We start from the raw sequence: 19,500 nt of genomic DNA on the forward strand, positions 1-19,500 counted from the left end.
ACGAATACATATGTAAAGTTTGCTAGAAAAGATGGGATTTTGTCAAATTTACTGTGTCTAATATAATCTAGATTCCCACTTGAGATACTTCTTTTGTATATGTATTATAAAGCTCGAGCTAGATAAGATGGATTTTGTCAAATTCATTGTGTCTAGTCTAGATTACTACCGTAAGCATACCCGTGATACTTCTTTTGTATATGTATTTTTCATAAACAACAATTTTTTTCTCTCACACACATTTAAAACTCGAGCTAGATAAGATGGATTATGTCAAATTCGTTGTGTCTAGTCTAGATTACAACAATAAGCATACCCGGGATACTTATTTTGTATAGGTATTATTCGTAATAATTTCTTTCCACATATGCATACAATAAAGTTCGAGCTGGGCAATGACAGATTCTATCAAATTCACTGTGTCTAGTCTAGACTCCCATAATAATTAAGCACTCGAGATACGTATTATTTATAAACAATAATTTTTTTTCACACATGCATACATGTAAAGTTCGAGCTAGACAAGATAGATTCTCTCAAATTCATTGTATATTGTATAGATTCCCACTTTAAGCACTCGAGATATATACACTTTCTTTTTATATGTATATATTATTCATAAACAACAATTTTTTTTCTTGCTTTTGTATTTCACAGGTGTATTTCTAGACAATCTAAAAGTACTCTACAATTATTAATGGAGGACATGAAGTGCAATGGTTTTTCTGCTCAATCATTGGAATCAAATGAAGTGAAGCCCTTGACACAAATACCAATGGAAGAATCTGTAATTGAAGACAGATTAATAAGCAATGATAATAATAATAATGAAAAGGGAAAGGAGTCAGAGGTGGTGACTGAAGAGGAAAATCCTAAACCAGTGAATGGTCAGAAAAAGAGAGGTAGAGGAAGGCCTTTGGGTAGTGGTAATAGAATTAATCTACTACAAGTTTTAGCTTCTCAAGGTGAATTTTCTCTCTACAAGTTCTAGTATCTTGTGATAATTTTTTTTATCCTGTCCGATACAAGTTATGAGTTCGAGTCGTAGAAATGTAGCCACTAATGTCTGCATTAGAGTTGACTATCTATATCACACCCCTTGAAGTGCGGCCCTTCCCCGGACCCTATGTGAACGTGAGATGTTTTGTGCACCGAACTACCTATTTAATTTTTTTAAACATCAAAGATTATGGTGCCATGAATATGATCTCTCCATCCTTAACTAGAGTCTCGAGTTTGAGCCATGAGAACATAAATAATCGTCATAGGGGAATAAGAAAATTCCACTTCCTCCTTTAAAACCCATACGCGTGAATCATGATTAGTTGAAGTGCAATGAAGGTACTGAATATCGGGTGAGAGACAGGAAATAAGTTTTTTGATTACTTGGAAAGAAGTAATTTTAGAGAATTTTGGTTACTTTCCGTTAGTATTTGAGGATGAATTTTAAACAAATCTTTTTGTTAAAAAATGAGTATTTTATTAGTACGTAGTTTCAAAATCATAAGGAAATTAAAGAAGTTGATAGGCATAAAGTCATAAACTATGAGGAGGTATAGGTCTGATTATTTCAATTCCTTTTTTTTTTTTTGGGTCCGAGTAGTTTCAACAAATTAAATGGGGTACAGCGTAAACAAATTATTTTACTAAATATTCTCCCAGAGTAATCGACATGACCTATAAAAGAAAATGTTGATCGTTCACTTTTTTTTTTGTTGAAAAGTAATCATTCAATTGATTGCTAAAAGAATATGTGATTATATGTTCAATGGTTATAAGAATAATAATATTGTTTATTTTTGCTTTTTTTTTTTTTTGTTTTTTGGTGAAGGTGGGATAGCAGCACTAACAATGGGGAGTGAGTTCACTCCTGCTGTTGTTATAGTGGAGCCTGGGGAAGTAAGATATATTTGATGGCCAATACAATAATTTGTTAATGTTTTGATTCCTTAGAACTATAATCACTGAATTAATTAATTATTATTTTTTGCAGGATCTTGTTGAAAAAGTTTGGTCATTGAGTAAAATAAATGGTGAATCTGTGTGTATTTTTTCAGCCACTGGGACCATTTCAAAGGTTGATCTTGGTCATTCAATTGGTGGCATCCTCAAATGTGAGGCAAGTAACTAGTTGTTAGTATTTTTTTCTCAACAATTTCCGTAAGGACCATTAAAAGAGGAAGCGCTCCCTATAAGTTTTTTTTTCCGAATCGGAGACCTTTATTAGGGGTAAAGGAATCATATCTATCCCATCACAACCTTGATGGTCGCATCTCCACTGTTTTGTTTAGGTGTGTATCTATAGGGAGGAGCATGGTGCACGTGAACCTATACTCCTTTTCCTATACTATGTATAACAATGTTATACTTCTTTAAAATTACTTAAATATATATGTGTGCAGCCAAGCTCAAATAGTCATATAATACAATGATTGCTCGGTGAACCTTTCAATTGAAGTTAGGAGTTCAAATCTCATGGTTGTAGGCATGTCTAGTTTCACCACTTGTGTTTTAATTAAGTGTTTTTCGTTTTCTTTCTTTTTTTATTTGATTTATTCATTCAGAATCCCCAAATCTAACACATTAAAATTCTTGTTCTCCTTTTATTATTGCAAAATTTTATATAATTAAATTAAATGTCTATATTTAAGCTAATAGTAGTGGAGGATGTAGCATATATTCAACGGGGTTCAATGATCCCAACATTTTTTTATACAGAGATATGTATATATGTTCAAAATGATTAAAATTGCAAGAACCTATAGTTTCTAAATGGTAATGAATTCATGGTAAGAACCTATAGGTTGAACCAACCAAATATAAATTCTGGATTCATCTCTTTGTAATAATACATTCATCTCTTTTTAAAATTTTGGATTCGCCTCTCATTTTGTTATTGCATAATATAACAATGACATTTGCTTCCTAAGTGCAAGAAAATGTAGGGAAAAAACTTACTCGCAACCGAAATTTAAACTTTGACCTTTATACCAAATATTACCTACTTTTGCAGCATATGACAATAATATTTGGTCCATCCATATATTTGCAGGGGATCTATGAAATCTTGTATGTGAAAGGTTCACATGTAACTGTTGAAACATTGGGTGTTCGTCGCGAAGTTGCTCAGCTTAAAATGTCCATTGCAAATGCTGAAGGAATTGTCTATGGTGGCCTTGTTTGTGGTTCAGTAATTGCTGCTGGAAAAGTTCAAGTAAGTAGCTCTAATATTTTTTGGTCAAAAGGATAATATATTTATAATACTAAGTTAAGATTGTTCTTTCATTGGGCTGTTGAGAAGTTAAGCCCATCATACCAAACCGTGAGTAGTCCAAAGCTACATTTACAATATTACAACTTTTAACGTTTCTTTCAAAAATAGTTCCTAAAGTGTCTGCCCATATTACTTCATTGACAAACACCGGATGAACTACCAAAAAGTTGATTCCTGCTCCCAACTGCTTCCCTGTCTCTGTTGCCAACTTGTCCGCCACCCTATTTGTCTCTCTGAATATGTGATTTACTGGTGGATGGCCCAGCGCTGCTAGGAGAGACCCGCATTCACAAATCAGGGGGTCATATATCAGATGACCATTGTTTATGCATTATATTACCTCTGTCGAGTCCACAATAGCCTCTAAGGGTACTAGATTGTTTGATATTGCCCTTTTTAGGCCATGCAAGAAAGCTATTAGCTCATAATGAAGGGTATTTGTGCACTTGATTTTTTTCATGTATCCTGCTACCCAATCCCCATTGTTGTTTCTAATTACCCCTCCTATTCCCCCTGTGTTATCTTTTTGATGGTAAACATCATTAGTGTTTAGCTTGTAACAACCCCTCCCTGGGGGTTGCCATTTAATAGAGACAATAGTACTGTGTCTGGGCTCTTTTCGTCCTATTGCTATGTGCATGAATTCCGCAGCCTTGTTAATGGCCACTCTAAAGGGGATGAGATACTTACTATGATTGAAACTGTTGATATTCCTGGTTATCCATATTTGCCAAAGGCAGAAAAGGATTAAGTGCCTCCATTTGAGTATGTCATTGAATGGTCGGCGCTTTACCTCGTTAAGAGTGTGCACCTAGTTTGTTTGACTAATTACAATATTTGGAATGCTGAGGTTGGAATGTCTTTGCTTAGCTAACTTCTGCCATCACTGGTTAGCATTGTCACATCTGAAGAGCAGGTGTTCAGTGATTTCTTCCTCTTTGTTACAGAAGAAGCACACATGGTTAAGATTCATACCCCTTGAGTGGAGATATTGAGTTGTGGGGAGCCTAGAATGGGTTACTAACCAAAGAAATTATTTTATCTTGTTTGGCAGTTTTTGGCCCCAAACCCAGTTGAACTTTTTCCCAGAGTTGTGATCCTGATGATGATTCAGACTTCTTATAAGGGTATAGGCATTTTTGGTTGAGAAGAGGCCACTACCAATTTGGTTCCAAACCATCCTATCCAGATTCCCAGAATTAGGATTAACAAAGATAGAATTAATAGTAGTAACTACCTCCTGAGGGAGGTCAAAAGAGATATTACCAATGTCCCAGTGACCCTACTTGTAGCATGAGCCTACGTTCACACTCTCCTCGCCCCTGTTGAGTGGACCACTGATAATACTCCTAAGGGTATCCATACCAGGGATCCATCTGTCACCATAAAGGTTAATTCTATCCCCTTTATGTACTACCCACCTAGTAGCCTTACTACAAACATACCAACCATTTTGACATTTTGCCAAGTCCTAGAGGCAATGTGCCTAGAAGGGTTCCTGCTAGTACAATGCTTGTGAAAAAGAACCCTGCCCCACAAGGCATTGGTATTGTTGTACATCCTCTGGTCCAGGCCAGTGTGGGTGGCAATGTTTCTGTTTCCAGCTGTCTGCATTCCCAAGCCACCCTCCTCCTTAGGCGTTGTCACAGTTTTTCACCCAACTAGGTGCATTTTTCTTTTAGCTGCAGTGATACCCCATGTGAAATTTCTCCGAATTCTGTCAATTTGGTTGCACATATGAGCTGGGAGCTTAATGTATTATATGACATGGCCAGGGATGCACCCAAAAGAGGATTTAGCTAATGTAGTCCTCTCAGCCATATTCATAAAATGGGTTTTCCAACCTGCAAACTTAGTCTGCATACTATCAATAATAAACTGATAGTCTCTATTGGTGGGTCTTTTGTGAAAGATAGAAAAGCCTAGGTACTTACCAAAAGAGAGACTGAGTTTAATGGTCAATATCCTAGCTAGTCTATTTACTTCCTCTTAGTGGCAGTTTGTGGAGAAGATAACTTTGGACTTGATGTTATTTACCTTTTGGCCACACTTACATCTAAACTCCTGGAGAGCTTTATATAATGGTATTGCAATTCTTGGTATTTTCTATAGCAAAGAAAGTGAGGTCATATGTAAAAAAGAGATGGGATATTTTTGGCCCCGTTTGATTGATTTTGATAGGGAATCAATTCCTATTCTGCACTTTTGCATCAATGCTTCTGAATAGTCTGTCCATAAACATGATAAAGATGTAGGGAGGCATAGGGTCTCCCTGTCCGATGCCCCTACTACGCTTAAAGTACTCAGTTCTACTCCCATTGACAAGCACAGAGATAGAGCTGGTGGAAATGCAGGATATAATCAGCTTGGTGCTGCTGCTAGGGAAACCAAAGAAAAGTAGTGTGTCTCCGATAATGGACCATTCTAACATATCAAAGGCCTTCTCCAGATCAATCTTTAGGATCATGTTGGTATTTCTACCTTTCATTTTCTTAAAGTGACCAATATATTCTTGCACAATAATGGCATTATCACAGGTCCTCCTGTTAGACAAGAAGCTGGCTTGGCTAGGGCCTATGATAGAGGGCAGTGTATGCTTTATTCCGTTAACAATGATTTTAGTGATCAATTTGTATATTGTATTGCATAGGCCAATAGGTATGAAGTTCTTCATCACAATTGCATTTGCACATTTAGGGATTAGGCTCAGATGGGTAGTGTTAACCTCAGGGTTCATTTCAAGGGTGTGGAAGACCTGCTTACAAAAGTTGGTTACCTTACCCTCAAGGACATTCCAGTACTTTTGGTAGAACATTGGTTATAGGCCATCAGGCCCAGGGGCTTTGAAAGGTTTGAATGAGAATAAAGCAATCTTTATCTCACTATTCCTCAAGGGAGCACTAGGAATGTTCTGATCCGTATGTGAAAAAGGTGTGAGAGTCGTAAGGGGTGGTATCTCTACCCTTGGTAGAAGATTGATGATCAGTGGTGAATAGGGATGAGTAGAATTGAAATATGGCATCTTCAATTCCCTTATGGTCATCTATCCAATCCCCTGCCTCATTTTGGAGGGCCAGAATCCTATTCTTTCTTCTCCCGTTGAGAGTGGAGGTGTGGAAGAACTTTGTATTAGCATCTCCTTCTATTAGCCAGTTTATCCTAGATTTAATTTTCCATAATTCCTCTTTACTTATCAGAATGACTGAATAGTCTTCTAGGAGTTGACACTCTAGATGTTGAAGGTAAGGGCTGAAGGGATATGCATTGGATTTCTAGATACCTCCTAGCCTAGCTAGAAGATGTTTCTTCTTATGGAAGATGTTATCAAAGACTATCTTGTTCTAAGTAGTAACTTGGTCTCGGAATTTGGTAGTTCTCTCAAGTAGGTTACAGTTACCCTCATATGCTTGCTGCACCACATTGGTGGGGGAGGGGTGGTTGCACCACATGGGCTTAAATCTAAATGGTTTAGAGAGGCTGATGGGCCTGAACCCAAGATTTATTAGCATAGAGCAGTGATCAGAGTGAGTTCTAGAATGGTGGATAATTATACTAAAAGGGAATTCTTGGATCTAATCCTCATTAGCAAGACACATGTCTAGTCTTTTCAGGATTAACCGACTCTTATTACTATATCTCATATTAGTCCAGGTAAATTTGCTACATTTGAAACCAAGGTCAATTAACTTACATTGATTTATGCATTGCCAGAAGAGATTAGCCCTAAGAGCAGAGATGCAATTCCCCCATACTTGTCTCTATCTCTCAGGACTTTATTGAAGTCCCCCTACTAGCCAACTTCCCTGATAGGTATCAGGGATAGTTCTGAGCTGCTGCCAGAGGTTTGTCCTAAGTGCATAAGTGTTGCTAGAATAAGTAACAATGAAAAGCCAAAGTTGGAAGATGGGATTATTACCTTGAACATGACATTAATGCCCTGGGATGTGGTGAAGACTTCATCCATTTTGAGTAGATCATCCTTCCACATGATGACTATGCCCTAGACAGGCCAATAACTGGGCTTTGGATTTTTCCAGAGAATCCTAGTTCATGAATTAAGTGTTTGTGCTCAGCCATCCTAGTTTCTAGGAGGAATAACATAGCAGGCTTGTGCATTTTGACCATCTCAGCACAGTGCCTCCTAAACTCACTACTGTTAGCACCCCTAGCATTGGAAATGATAAAATTCATTAACATCTTATTGTGTGGTGGGGACTTCCTTTTCAGGCATTTAGCCTCCCTTTTCACATGATTGGCCTCCAAGTTCACTTGTACAGAGCTGAGATGTTTGTCTTCCTGTATCAGAACTAGGCTTAGTCTTACAATTGAGTCTCCTGAGTTTGGATTTGAGGCTAACCTTAGGCTTACCCCACACAGTTTCATGCTCCTTGGGCATAGTGCGATAAACATTTATCCCCTAGGTCCTTTTCACTCTATTAACTGCTCTTGTTGTAGTACATTGCCTTTGTTTTGGTACTCTCAACTTTGTAAACAGGGCCTCCAGCTCTGTGTTGGAGGCTTGCAGGTGCTCTTGGACCTTTTTTGATCCTGCCATCTAGTTTCCCTTGATGGTGGGGTCGTGGTCCATGTTGGTGTCTATTGGGAGAATGCGGGGCTTACAATATCCTCCCCTGGTGTTATTAGGGGGAAGAAGGGAAAAATGGCTTATCTGATCCATCAAGGCGCTCAGCTGGTTTGGTGTTATTGGTTGTTGGCTGAGTGCAACCTGGGCTTGTACCAAGGTTACCAGCCACAATTGGTGCCCATAGTTCAACATTGAATGATTGAGGCATGCAATGACTATCTTAGCTAAGTAATGAGGGTTCTGGATTACCACAATGATTGACAAGGACCCTATTGAGAGGGTCAGCGGAAAGGCTGCTCCCTGCAATGCCATTTCCATCCAAGAAGTGGGAAGGTGGTCTGGTGGTAGTGGGGCTATTGTTACCATTAGAGGCAATGGTTCCCTTTCTAGGTTCTGGGTTTGGGGGGGGGGAGTTTGCATGTTGTTCTAATTTTTTACCATAGGAGTAAAGGGGAGTATAAGAGTGTTGGATTGTAGAAGGAATCCCTTCAGTAGTTTTTAAGGCTTCATTTGCCTTAGTTGGGTTTTGTGCACAAAGTTTCCCCATCACTACAAATCTTTCGGAGGTGATGGGTACTGTCAATTCATTTGAAAGGTCAATGAGGTGGGAGGGGAGAGGAGAAGTAGAGCTCAGAGTGGGTAGTTCTCTCAGAGAGAGAAGCTCTCTTTCTTCTTCAGCAAATCTGAGGCTATCACCTGTGGATTTGACCCCAGTCGTGGACCCCATGATATGACCCTTAGAGAAGGTGTCTGGTATCATTTTTAGGTTAGAGGCAGGTATATTAAACTTACCTCTATTAGCAGTTTCCACTTTCCCTTGGAACACGTTCTCTTTCAGAGAGCAACATATTTGGTTTTGGCGTGTGGGCTTCATGTGGTCATTCTTAGTGTTGGGTTTGGGCACATGCCCAGGTTGTGGGCTAAATGCCTTAACCTCAAATGGGTTTAAAACTCGGTCAAGGTTTTTCCATTCCCGACCCAAGTCCTTTAGCCCATCTAGGCTCAAAGTCTTGGCCCTATTGTCTTTTCGTTAAGCCTGGGCTCTTTGGCCCGTTAAGGTTTCAACCTTGACCTCACTTTCCCCCAAGTCCCTAAGGACGACAAACTTACCTGTCGCCGACGATACAAGCATGTTTTCCCTTCCACCTGCCTTCTCAACTGTGTGTTCTTCTTTTGGTGGTTAGTATGCTCTTGCTTTCTTTCTGGTTCGTTTCGGGAATTCCACTGTTATCCAGTCACTGCCTCCCTTTGGTTGTGGTTCTGCCGTGGATGATTCTGATTTCTCCGATGGTTCTAGAGTTCGTGTAGCCAAGCACTTCCTCGTAGTGTGGCCTATCCTCCCATACCCCTTACACATGATTCCCTCCCCCTCGTTATCACGACCCAAACCGCAGGGCCGCAAGGGGCAACCGGTGCCTTACTCAACCGAGTACCAATGTAACATATTTTTCATATCATACCATCATGGGTAAATGGTCCAGAAGGGTCGTCATGGGATAACCAGAATAAAATATAAGGGAATACTAAATATAGGACGACCCGAAATGATATAGAAACTTATACATGTGACATACGGGCCTATAAGGCCGACATGATCATTTGTATACTCAAAACATAGACCGATAAGGCCATACAAGTATCTATATACATGACATCGTCTAAAAGCCTCTAAGAGTACATAAATATCATAAAGATCGGGACAAGGCCCCGCCATACCAATCAATACATATCCAAATCATACTGACCAAATAGGTAACTTCGGAGCAAGTGGAGTGCACAAACACCTTCCGCTGATCTGATAGCCTACTAGGAGAATTCTCAATCTGTCTATCGGGACCTGTGGGCATGAAACGCAGCATCCCCAGGCAAAAGGGACGTCAGTACAAATAAAGTACTGAGTATGTAAGGCATAAAAGTAGTATATAAAAGACATGAAAGAAACATGGAGTAAAGAACTCAACTTGTAATTCTGAATAACTTTGTGAATCATGAAAAATTTATAATGTCATGCATGTGCGTATAAATGTCATACCATGCATAGCTATATGCATACATAACATCATCAAGCCTCTAAGGGCATCCCATCATATCATCTCAGCCACTATGGGCGAAATCATCAACGTATACCAGCTGATCAGGTTGTGGTGCGTATATAACGCCATAACCTTTCCCCATATCCTATATACATATAATATACACGTATATAACACCATCTAGTTATGGGTCAATATACATATATAAATGAATGCAATGCATAATGAAGTAAGTCAATAATATCTCTCGGAATGTCATGAGACCTATGAACAGATGATATGATAGCATTACATACGTATACCCCATATCACCCCTTATAGACCTCTTACTTTAATTTAATAGTATCATTAACATGATAATAAAGTCATTCATCAATTATTCCAGCCTTATACTATATATTTATAACAAAGAAAACAATCCACAACTCCAATTATCCTCAATTAGCAACTTTATTCACTAGTTCATGTCTAGTCCATCCATTTAACTTAATCAATGTCAAGATAACCTTAAACACATACAATAACACAATATACATATTTCCTACAGTAGCTTCAAGTCAAAATCCAAGTTACATTTAGCTTATAACATCCCTCAATGTCCATACAACACCATAGAAGTGACTTACGCTAACCTTCAGTTGCAATCTCAAGTTTCATATGTTTCTTTCATCAATTCACTTGATCAACATATATACATGCATAAAAATAGAAAATATATCATAATAAAGTTAGTTTCATCATTTTTCAGCCATAACAAATATATATATATAGCTTTAAAACAACCCAACAAAAGATAACAACATCTCTTCCCCTTTCAAGTGTAATCTTGTAATCTTCATCCAAATAACTTAACCAACACATAGATAAGATTAATACCAAGAAATAGGGTATTATACATACCTTAAATAATATGGAAAACCTCAAACCAAAGCTTCCCTTATTCTACAAGCACCCTTAATCACATCACAACACCATAAAGACTCTCTTCTTCACTTAGGCTAACTTTGATGTTTGATTATGGTGTATTTTTTTGAAATTTATTTGGAGCCTTTGGGGAGATGTTTGGGAGGGTTTGGAGAGTGTGAGTCTGTAAGGAGGACGAAAAATGAGCAATGCTCATCCCAAAAATGAGATAATAATAAGTGAAGGTCGGGCTCCGATCAAGTGGGTCCCATAGGGGCTTCCTACGTAGTCTCGCAAAAATACAAATATCTCTCTACACCGATATCGAATAGATGAACGGTTTGCAGCATTAGAAACTAGATACATGGGAATTTAATTACATATAAATATCTCCCTGTAACTCTCAATATATTGGGATAAAACTGCCTCGCAACCTGGCCTATAAACCTGCCAGTTTCTCCGAAGTGCGACGTGACTTGGCGACCCTACTTTAAAAATTCATATTTCTCTACCCCAATATCGTATAAATAAATGATTTGGACCGTTGAAAACTAAGTTCAAATACCTTCATTTTCGTATGATATATGTCCCAAAATGACATCATAAAGCTTACTAATTTAATTTTTCAAAATGGCTCATTACAAGGCAAATCTTAGCTCGATTTTTTCGCAACTTAAATCCGATTTTCCCCAAACTTTATATTTTATATCGGAAAATCATATATAGTCATATCATGACTTTAAACTCATTTAAATTATGATTAACAAGTATCTTATTTATCTTAACTTATTAAGATTTCAGTAAACCTTTCTTATCCTTGTAGAAAGATTTCGTCCTTTTTGAGCTTACATTAGATAATCCTATAATGACAGTGACGTCTGAAGTACGGGGTGTAACAACATTAAATCTCTTCATATACATTCAAAGAGGATATCATTTTCGAGCTTACATCAATTGACTTACAATGTACTTTCACGTACTAAAACATGTGGTGTAACATTATTCCCCCCTTTAGAACATTCGTCCTCGAATGTTGACTGATGTACTTATCAGTCTCATAGCCTATAGATCTTGCAAATAATTCAATATTGTCCTTACCATCTAGGCAATTATTCCGTGAACAAATTCAAAGATTAGGGCATTCCCCCCTTTAGGCCTCTTCCCCTATCACGACTTGTGGTCGGAATCCTTTCAATCTCGTAACTTTGACTACTTTCTGTGATGCAGCCTGTATGACTTTGTCCTTTTATGACCAGATCTTCTCTCCTTTTTCCTCCAGATTTTTGCCAATCTCTTGGCCTCACTTTGTGTACATATACAAAAATATGATAAGATGTTCCTCGGGGCATATATAGGTGTACTGAAGTTCTTTGCTTGATAATTTGCCGAACTTACTACTATTGCTATATTTCGTTTCATAGCCTTGGTTATCTATGCTTATGGATTTACTACATCTAGGTAGGTTATACCATACCATAACACTTACTTCGGTTTATTACTACCTAGGTCTGCTACCCACCTCCAGGTTACTCTCTCGCTGCTTATCCTATATGTATAAATCTAAGTCCTTTAGTTCTTCCTCATTATTGTTCATATTAAGAATGACGACCTAATCTCATCTCATACTTTGTAACTTTTATCCATCCATTGTTGATTCACCTTAATGTTGATCCATAATCTACCACTGGTAACTTGAAACTTCTTACATAATACATTGTCACTAAGGCTCACGTCTCATCGGAGAACATTTGAAGTGATTTGCCTGATCCACCTAGGGACGATACTATACTTCAATAATCGTATTTCATAGCATCCCAAAGTGATTCATCATATGGGTTCTAATCCCGCGCAACTCATGAAATCCCTTTTCTCAAAATTGTTACTCAATCAAAGGCCTAAACGTCATCCTCTTATTTATCACCATTACTACTAGTATTAGACTCCTTTGCATTCATTAAGGCTATACTGAGATTTCTATAACTTACGGAAACAATCAACTCTCTTGTTTTGACGGGCTTAATCTTGAGGCCTTACATGTTCACCTTCTTACTCACCTTTTCATATCCTTACTATTATCTACCTAAAACCTTGTCGATCTATCATACTTTAGCTTGCGACCTACACATATCTATTTATACTACTCGCTATCTTCCTTTAAATTGCTAGCACCATAGATTTTCTTTCGCGCCTTCTCAGTTGTCTTTAAACGTAAGCAATGAATTTTCCTAGTCGTTCTGCCACTTGTTGCATGAATACTTGACTTATCTTAGTTCCCACACATATTGGAATTCCATACAACCCATATGATCTTGAATATTACCTTTTGATTTTTTTCTTCCCGTTCATTAGCCACGATAGGTGCCACTTTCTTATGGAGTGCATACAATGTTGTTGTGAGACTGTTGTTACAAGATCATTTCTTCTTTATGTCACTATGCTTAAGTTGAAGCCTACTTCCTTATTTCCTCAGCTAGTCTTTCTTTGTAGTACTTAAGGATACCTTCTGGCTCTTGTAAAGTTGCGAGTTTATTATATTATATACCCGAAGGAATTGTCGATGTTCTTACTCGCCTACAAATATCCTTAGTTATATACCTCCGTGACCTTGTGCTTGTAGGGTTACTTTTGAACTCAAATTTTGATTATCTCCTTAGTAGAACTCTCTCTTATTTCCGTAACACTTATACGGTACCTTTAATTACCCCAACTCCTATCAGAAAATATTTGTGATTGCGATCTCGTATAAAAGAGACTGAATTCCCTATGCTGGGGTTCACTACGTTTATCTTGCATGATCTACTGATTTGTTTATGACCTCTTGTCTAGCCATAACAAGGCTCTTCCTGAATCAACGACAGACTACTCGTTGGTCCATTCTCATATCTACATTATGCGTAACCACTCTTGGGTTATGTCTTTTGTCTTAACTTACCTCTCGTACGAGCTCCTTATGTATCAAGTGTTCATTCCCATTTATTTATCAATATCATCAGGTACGGAACCCTTACTGCTTCTCCCCGGTGTCATGCTTGCATAATGTTCTGGATTCATATCATATCTGTAGGATCTGAATAAATGCAATCCCATTCCTTTCACTTTTTACATCATTCTTCCTTTACTATTCCATATTTACCTCTTCATCTTTGGCATTTCCCCCCCACATCTTCACTAACATCTTACTCGCCTTGCGGTAATCCTTCTATACCAGGGATAATTAAATTTCTTACGCACAAGGGTAATACTTAGTGTAACTGGCACACTTAGTCCCTTAAGCTTAACTCTGCTCATCGTGCTTGCTTTTGGGAAGCGTCTTCCTGAATGAACTTTAAAGGTTATTCTTTTGTTTTTCATTCTATAATTGTCGGAATGCTATCTATGAAATTCTCACAATGCCGACTATTATAAAATCCTTTGGTCCCTAATTCATGTTTAGTTTATCTTGTTCATCAACCCATACTGATTTCTATTACTCTAGGGGTTTAACTTTTCCTTCTGGTAAGCACATTGGAGTCACAAACTCATTTATCGAAATAGGGATATGACTTTATGGCTTATACTCTTTTATTGCCTCAAGGCCTGTCACCTCTTGTCTTTTCCTTCACTTGACTATACACTCTATCATCCTGTCATATTTTGATTTACTGTTATCACTCATTTATCACATCTTACTCATGATGCTTCATTTACTCTCTTCTTATTCTCCGACTAATATTTTTGTCCATCACTTTATTCTAAAAACTTCAACAAAATATTCTTTCACTTTTAGCCCCCCTTGCTTCATCTCACTGGCTCTTCGGTATGCCTAACATTCTCCTTTTTTTTACTAGGGGATGGAGTCATACTAAGGTACATATTTATTTCTTCTAGGATTCCACTCTCTATCTTCTGAAATTTTTGAACATTCCGGTATTCATATCTGACTATACAATTCTAGAGTGCACCATCTGGATGTGTCGCAAGGAGAACTATTACCATATTTTGCACTATCCTTCAGAAATGTTAGCTAATGATAACAATCCATACACCATTTTTTGGGTTACTCTAACCCCAGCTGGATCTTTATATCCTATCCTTCTTTTAAACTATATCAGTTGGCTCCCATAGGGCATAACTGAGATGGGTGTGGTCAATTGTATATACCTCTATTACTGTTGAAGGTAACTCAAAATGCTTATATTTCTCTGCCTGAATTGTAAATACTGATAATCTTCATTAACTAAGTACCTCGTACCCTTCTTCATCTTGCTTCTTTTACTTGCTCAAACTGGCGTCTACCTTCCGATTCTTTTATTTCTTTTTACCATATGAGTGGATAGATATTCTTGCCTTAGGGTTCCTTATCAAGAAGCTTGCACATCTTAGTACACACATGATCCGCTGAAGACCTAACATTTACTCATCATAAGCATGATGCAAAATCGAGTTCTTTGACTTAAATCTTCCACAACCATATTCAATCTCTTACAAACTGTCTTTCTAGATGTAGGTATCGTTGTATTACAAATAAAATAAAATTTAGGAGTTTGAATTCTTACAACTGAGCTGTACCACATGATCTAGAGTAAGAAGAAAGAGTAACAGTCCTAAATACCCTGTAGCCTCCTGCTTATAAGTGTGGTACACAACACACCCATAAACAAGACTCTACTAGACACGACTTGTAGAATCCCTAAGACATAACTTCTTTGATACCACTTTTGTCACGACCCAAACCGTAGGGCCGCGACGGGCAACCGGTGCCTTACTCAACCGAGTACCAACATAACATATTTTTCTTATCATACCATCATGGGTAAATGGGCCAGAAGGGCCGTCATGGGATAACCAGAATAAAACATAAGGGAATACTAAATATAGGATGACCCGACATGATATAGAAACTTATACATGTGACATATGAGCCTATAAGGCCGACATGATTATTTGTATAATCAAAACATAGGCCGATAAGGCCATACAAGTATCCATATATATGACATCTGTCTACAATCCTCTAATAGTATATAAATGTCATAAAGGTCGGGACAAAGCCCAGCCATACCAATCAATACATGTCCAAATCATACTGATCAAATAGGAAACTCCGATGCAAGTGGAGTGCACAAACACCTTCCGCTGAGCTAATATCCTACTAGGAGAACTCTCAACTTGTCTATCGGGACCTGCGGGCATGAAACGCAGTATCCCCATGCAAAAGGGACGTTAGTATAAATAAAGTATCGAGTATGTAAGGCATGAAAGTGGTATATAAAAGACATGAAAGATGATTCAAAATCAGTGTTGAGTAAAGGCTAAGTCCGCAACTTAAACTGGTAGCTTGTTTACGTAAATTTGGGTAGCATCTCCCCTGTAACAAGAGCCTCATCCAATACCATATACCAACAACAACGACTAGAGTAATCGAGAAATACATAATTGTCAATAACAAGATACCATATAACAATAACAAGTCACAACTACTTCACGACGAGCGACAAGCTCTAATTGGAATCCGTATACCCCATATCACCTCTTATAGACTTCTTACTTTAACTAAATAGTATCATTAACATGATAATGAAGTCATTCATCAATTATTCCAGCCTTATACCATATATTTATAACAAAGAAAATAATCCACAACTCTAATTATCCTCAATTAGCAACTTTATTCACTAGTTTATGTCTAGTCCATCCATTTAACTTAATCAATGTCAAGATAAGATAACCTTAAGCACATACAAGAACACAATATACATACCTCCTACAGTAGCTTCAAGTCGAAATCCAAGTTACATTTAGCTTATAACATCTCTCAATGTTAATACAACACCATAGAAGTGACTTACGCTAATCTTCAGTTGTAATCTCAAGTTTCATATGTTTCTTTCATCAATTCACTTGATCAACGTATATACATGCATAACAATAGAAACCATATCATAATAAAGTTATTTTTACCATTTTTCAGCCATAACAACATATATATATATATATATATATATATATATGTATATAGCCTTAAAACAACCCAACAAAAGATAACAACATCTCTTCCCCTTTCAAGTGTTATCTTGCAATCTTCATCCAAATAACTTAACCAACACATAGATAAGATTAATACCAAAAAATATGGTATTATACATAGCTTAAATAATCTGAAAAAATTCAAAACAAAGCTTCCCTTAGCTTACAAGCACCCTTAATCACATCACAATACCATAGAGACTTTCTTATTCACTTAGTCTAACTTTGATATTTGATTATGGTATATTTTTTTGGAATTTGTTTGGAGACTTTGGGGAATTGTTTGGGAGGGTTTGATGAGTGTGATGCTGTAAGGATGAAGAAAAATGAGCAAAGTTCATCCCAAAAATGAGATAAGAACAAGTGAAGTTCACCCCCCCTCCCCGACCAAGTGGGTATACGAGCTTACTACGCAGTCTCGCAAAAATGCAAATATCTCTCTACACCGATATCGTATTGACGAACGGTTTGCATAGTGAGAAACTAAATACATGAGAATTTAATTCCATATAAATATATCCCTGTAATTCTCAATATATTGGGAGAAAACTGCCTCGCAACCTGACGTATAAACTGCTAGTTTCTCCAAAGTGCGGCGACATGACTTGGTGACCCTATTTTAAAAATCCATATTCTTTACCCCATATTGTATGAATAAATGGTTTAGACCATTGGAAACTAGATTCAAATACCTTCATTTTGGTATGATATATATCCCAAAATGACATCATAAAGCTTACGAATTTAATTTCTCAAAACGGCTCGTTACAAGGCAAATCTTAGCTCGATTTTTTCGCAACTTAAATCCGACTTTTTTCAAATTTTATATTTTATATCCAAACATAATATATAGTCATATCATGACTTTAAACCCATTTAAATCATGATTAACAAGTCTCTTATTCATCTTAACTTACTCAAAACTTCGATAAACCTTTCTTATCCTTGTAGAAGAATTTCGTCCTTTTTGAGCTTACATTAGATAATCCTATAATGATAGTGGCGTCTGGAGTACGAGGTGTAATAACATTAAATCACTTTATATACATTCAAAGAGGATCGTATTTGTGAGCTTACATCAATTGAGTTACGACGTATTTTCACGTACAAAAATATGGAGTGTAACACTCGTATTCAATTTGCCGCCTGTGTTCTCCAATTACAACAGAGGTTCTAAGTGGGATGTCTATAGGGACTTGGATGCAAATCCTTGCATATCTGCCTCTGAAAATGACAGATGTGCAGGTATCGATCTTCAATAGTTTTCCCACTTTCCTTCCCACTCTTTCTAGAATCTCCTTGTCGTAGAACTCGGTGGGTAATTGAGGCAGCCTGATCCATAAGGCGGTTGATTGGATCTTGGACTTTTTCGGAATAAAATTGGGTTCCCAATTTCGGACTGAGAGGAAATGGCCTATAATGAACCATGGGCCCCATGCAGGGCCTTTTCCATGTCAACTTTTTCTTGAAACTTCACTATGAAAAAGTCTCAGGCCAAATCAATGATCGTTAAGTGCTCACTGGGGCACCATAGTTGTTGTAGCTTTGGTTTGAGTAGGTGATGGGGAATTTTCTTCCCAAATACTTTCATGATCACTGAGAATCTCCAATGGTTATAGATTCTCATTTTTTGGTCATGGTTTAGGAGGATTTCCTCAGCATTTTCTTCTTCCAATGGAGCTTTCAGAGCTGCCTCCACTTGGTGGTAACTTGGGTGGTAGACGCTTGACATTGTCAAGTGGTTGTCCGCTAGGACTTCTTTGAAGCAGTTCTTCACTGAAGAAGCTTCAATATCCATTGGTGTACCGTGAGATTCGTTGAGTAGGTCGATTTTCGTAGTGGTAAGGGGAGTGGGTCCAGTACAAGGGGTGAGGTTGGGGCCATATTAGGGGGATATAATAATTGAAGAGAGAAATTAGAGCCCCCTTCACCTATCTCTCCTATGCTTCTACACTTTTTTAAGTAGCTCTAGTTTGGCTCTTCCTATTCCTTAAATTATTGTCAATAGTAAATTAAAGAGAAAATGATCAAAATGGTCCTTAATGTATGAAGATTGGACTATTTAGGTCCTTGATACATGCCATCTAAATTTGATAAGGAGAATTACCTGTTATTGTAGGTCAATTTAACTTGATAGAATAAAAATTATTTACAGTGTTAGCGTTCAAGCATAAACTCATATATTAATATACTAAATCTTTTCTTTTTTATAGGTTATTGCCGGTACATTCAAAGAAAACACACAAAGGAAATATTAAGCAGAGCAATCTGAACCTCAAGGGGTGAGTTTGAACCATCCCCACGAAGAAAACTCTGAACCATTGCCTCCTTTGAAATTGGAGAAAGAATGATCATGTTAGCTTCCGAGCAGAGGCGTATCCAGGATTGAAATTTAATGGGTTCAATTTTGCACAAAATTAATTATACCGTTAAAATTATGGATTCAAATCTAATATTTGTTGAGATTTTAGTAGGTTTTTACATACATATCTATACTTCATGTCCAAAGTTATGGGTTCAAATGAACCTGCGGCCGAAAGGCTACATTCTCCCCTGCTTCCGAGATAGCACGATGAAGATTTCTAATGATTTTTGAGGATGTGTTCTTCACTCTTATAATGCTATCTTTCTGAAGAAACATTCAATTGGTAATTTGTTTGAGCCATTTTTCCTAGGTATTATAAGTCAAGAATGCTCTT

The 19,500-nt window shown here is 37.4% G+C and overlaps 1 protein-coding gene and 1 long non-coding RNA gene across 2 annotated transcripts; both read left to right on the top strand.

Moving 5' to 3' along the window:
- The first annotated feature begins 697 nt into the window (after nucleotides 1–697).
- On the top strand, nucleotides 698–2,131 carry LOC104087057 (AT-hook motif nuclear-localized protein 9-like). Its single transcript, XM_018767668.3, has 3 exons — nucleotides 698–965; nucleotides 1,832–1,899; nucleotides 1,994–2,131. Exons 1-3 carry the CDS (start codon nucleotides 698–700, stop codon nucleotides 2,129–2,131), a joined length of 474 nt encoding a protein of 157 aa, XP_018623184.3.
- A 925-nt stretch (nucleotides 2,132–3,056) lies between these two features.
- Nucleotides 3,057–19,288, top strand: LOC138900975 (uncharacterized). The gene is made up of 2 exons (XR_011412395.1): nucleotides 3,057–3,214; nucleotides 19,015–19,288. It is a non-coding gene; the product is annotated as an uncharacterized lncRNA (long non-coding RNA).
- The last annotated feature ends 212 nt before the right edge of the window (nucleotides 19,289–19,500 follow it).

This window comes from Nicotiana tomentosiformis, chromosome 11 (genome assembly GCF_000390325.3).
Source record: "Nicotiana tomentosiformis chromosome 11, ASM39032v3, whole genome shotgun sequence".
Lineage (NCBI taxonomy): Eukaryota > Viridiplantae > Streptophyta > Magnoliopsida > Solanales > Solanaceae > Nicotiana > Nicotiana tomentosiformis.

Bases quoted from the DNA above. Each gene is read 5' to 3' on its own strand.
- LOC104087057 (XM_018767668.3), top strand. From the start codon at position 698: ATGGAGGACATGAAGTGCAATGGTTTTTCTGCTCAATCATTGGAATCA. The intron at 966-1,831 runs GTGAATTTTCTC...TTTTTGGTGAAG, and splicing joins ACAAGTTTTAGCTTCTCAAG to GTGGGATAGCAGCACTAACA. The intron at 1,900-1,993 runs GTAAGATATATT...TATTTTTTGCAG, and splicing joins TTATAGTGGAGCCTGGGGAA to GATCTTGTTGAAAAAGTTTG.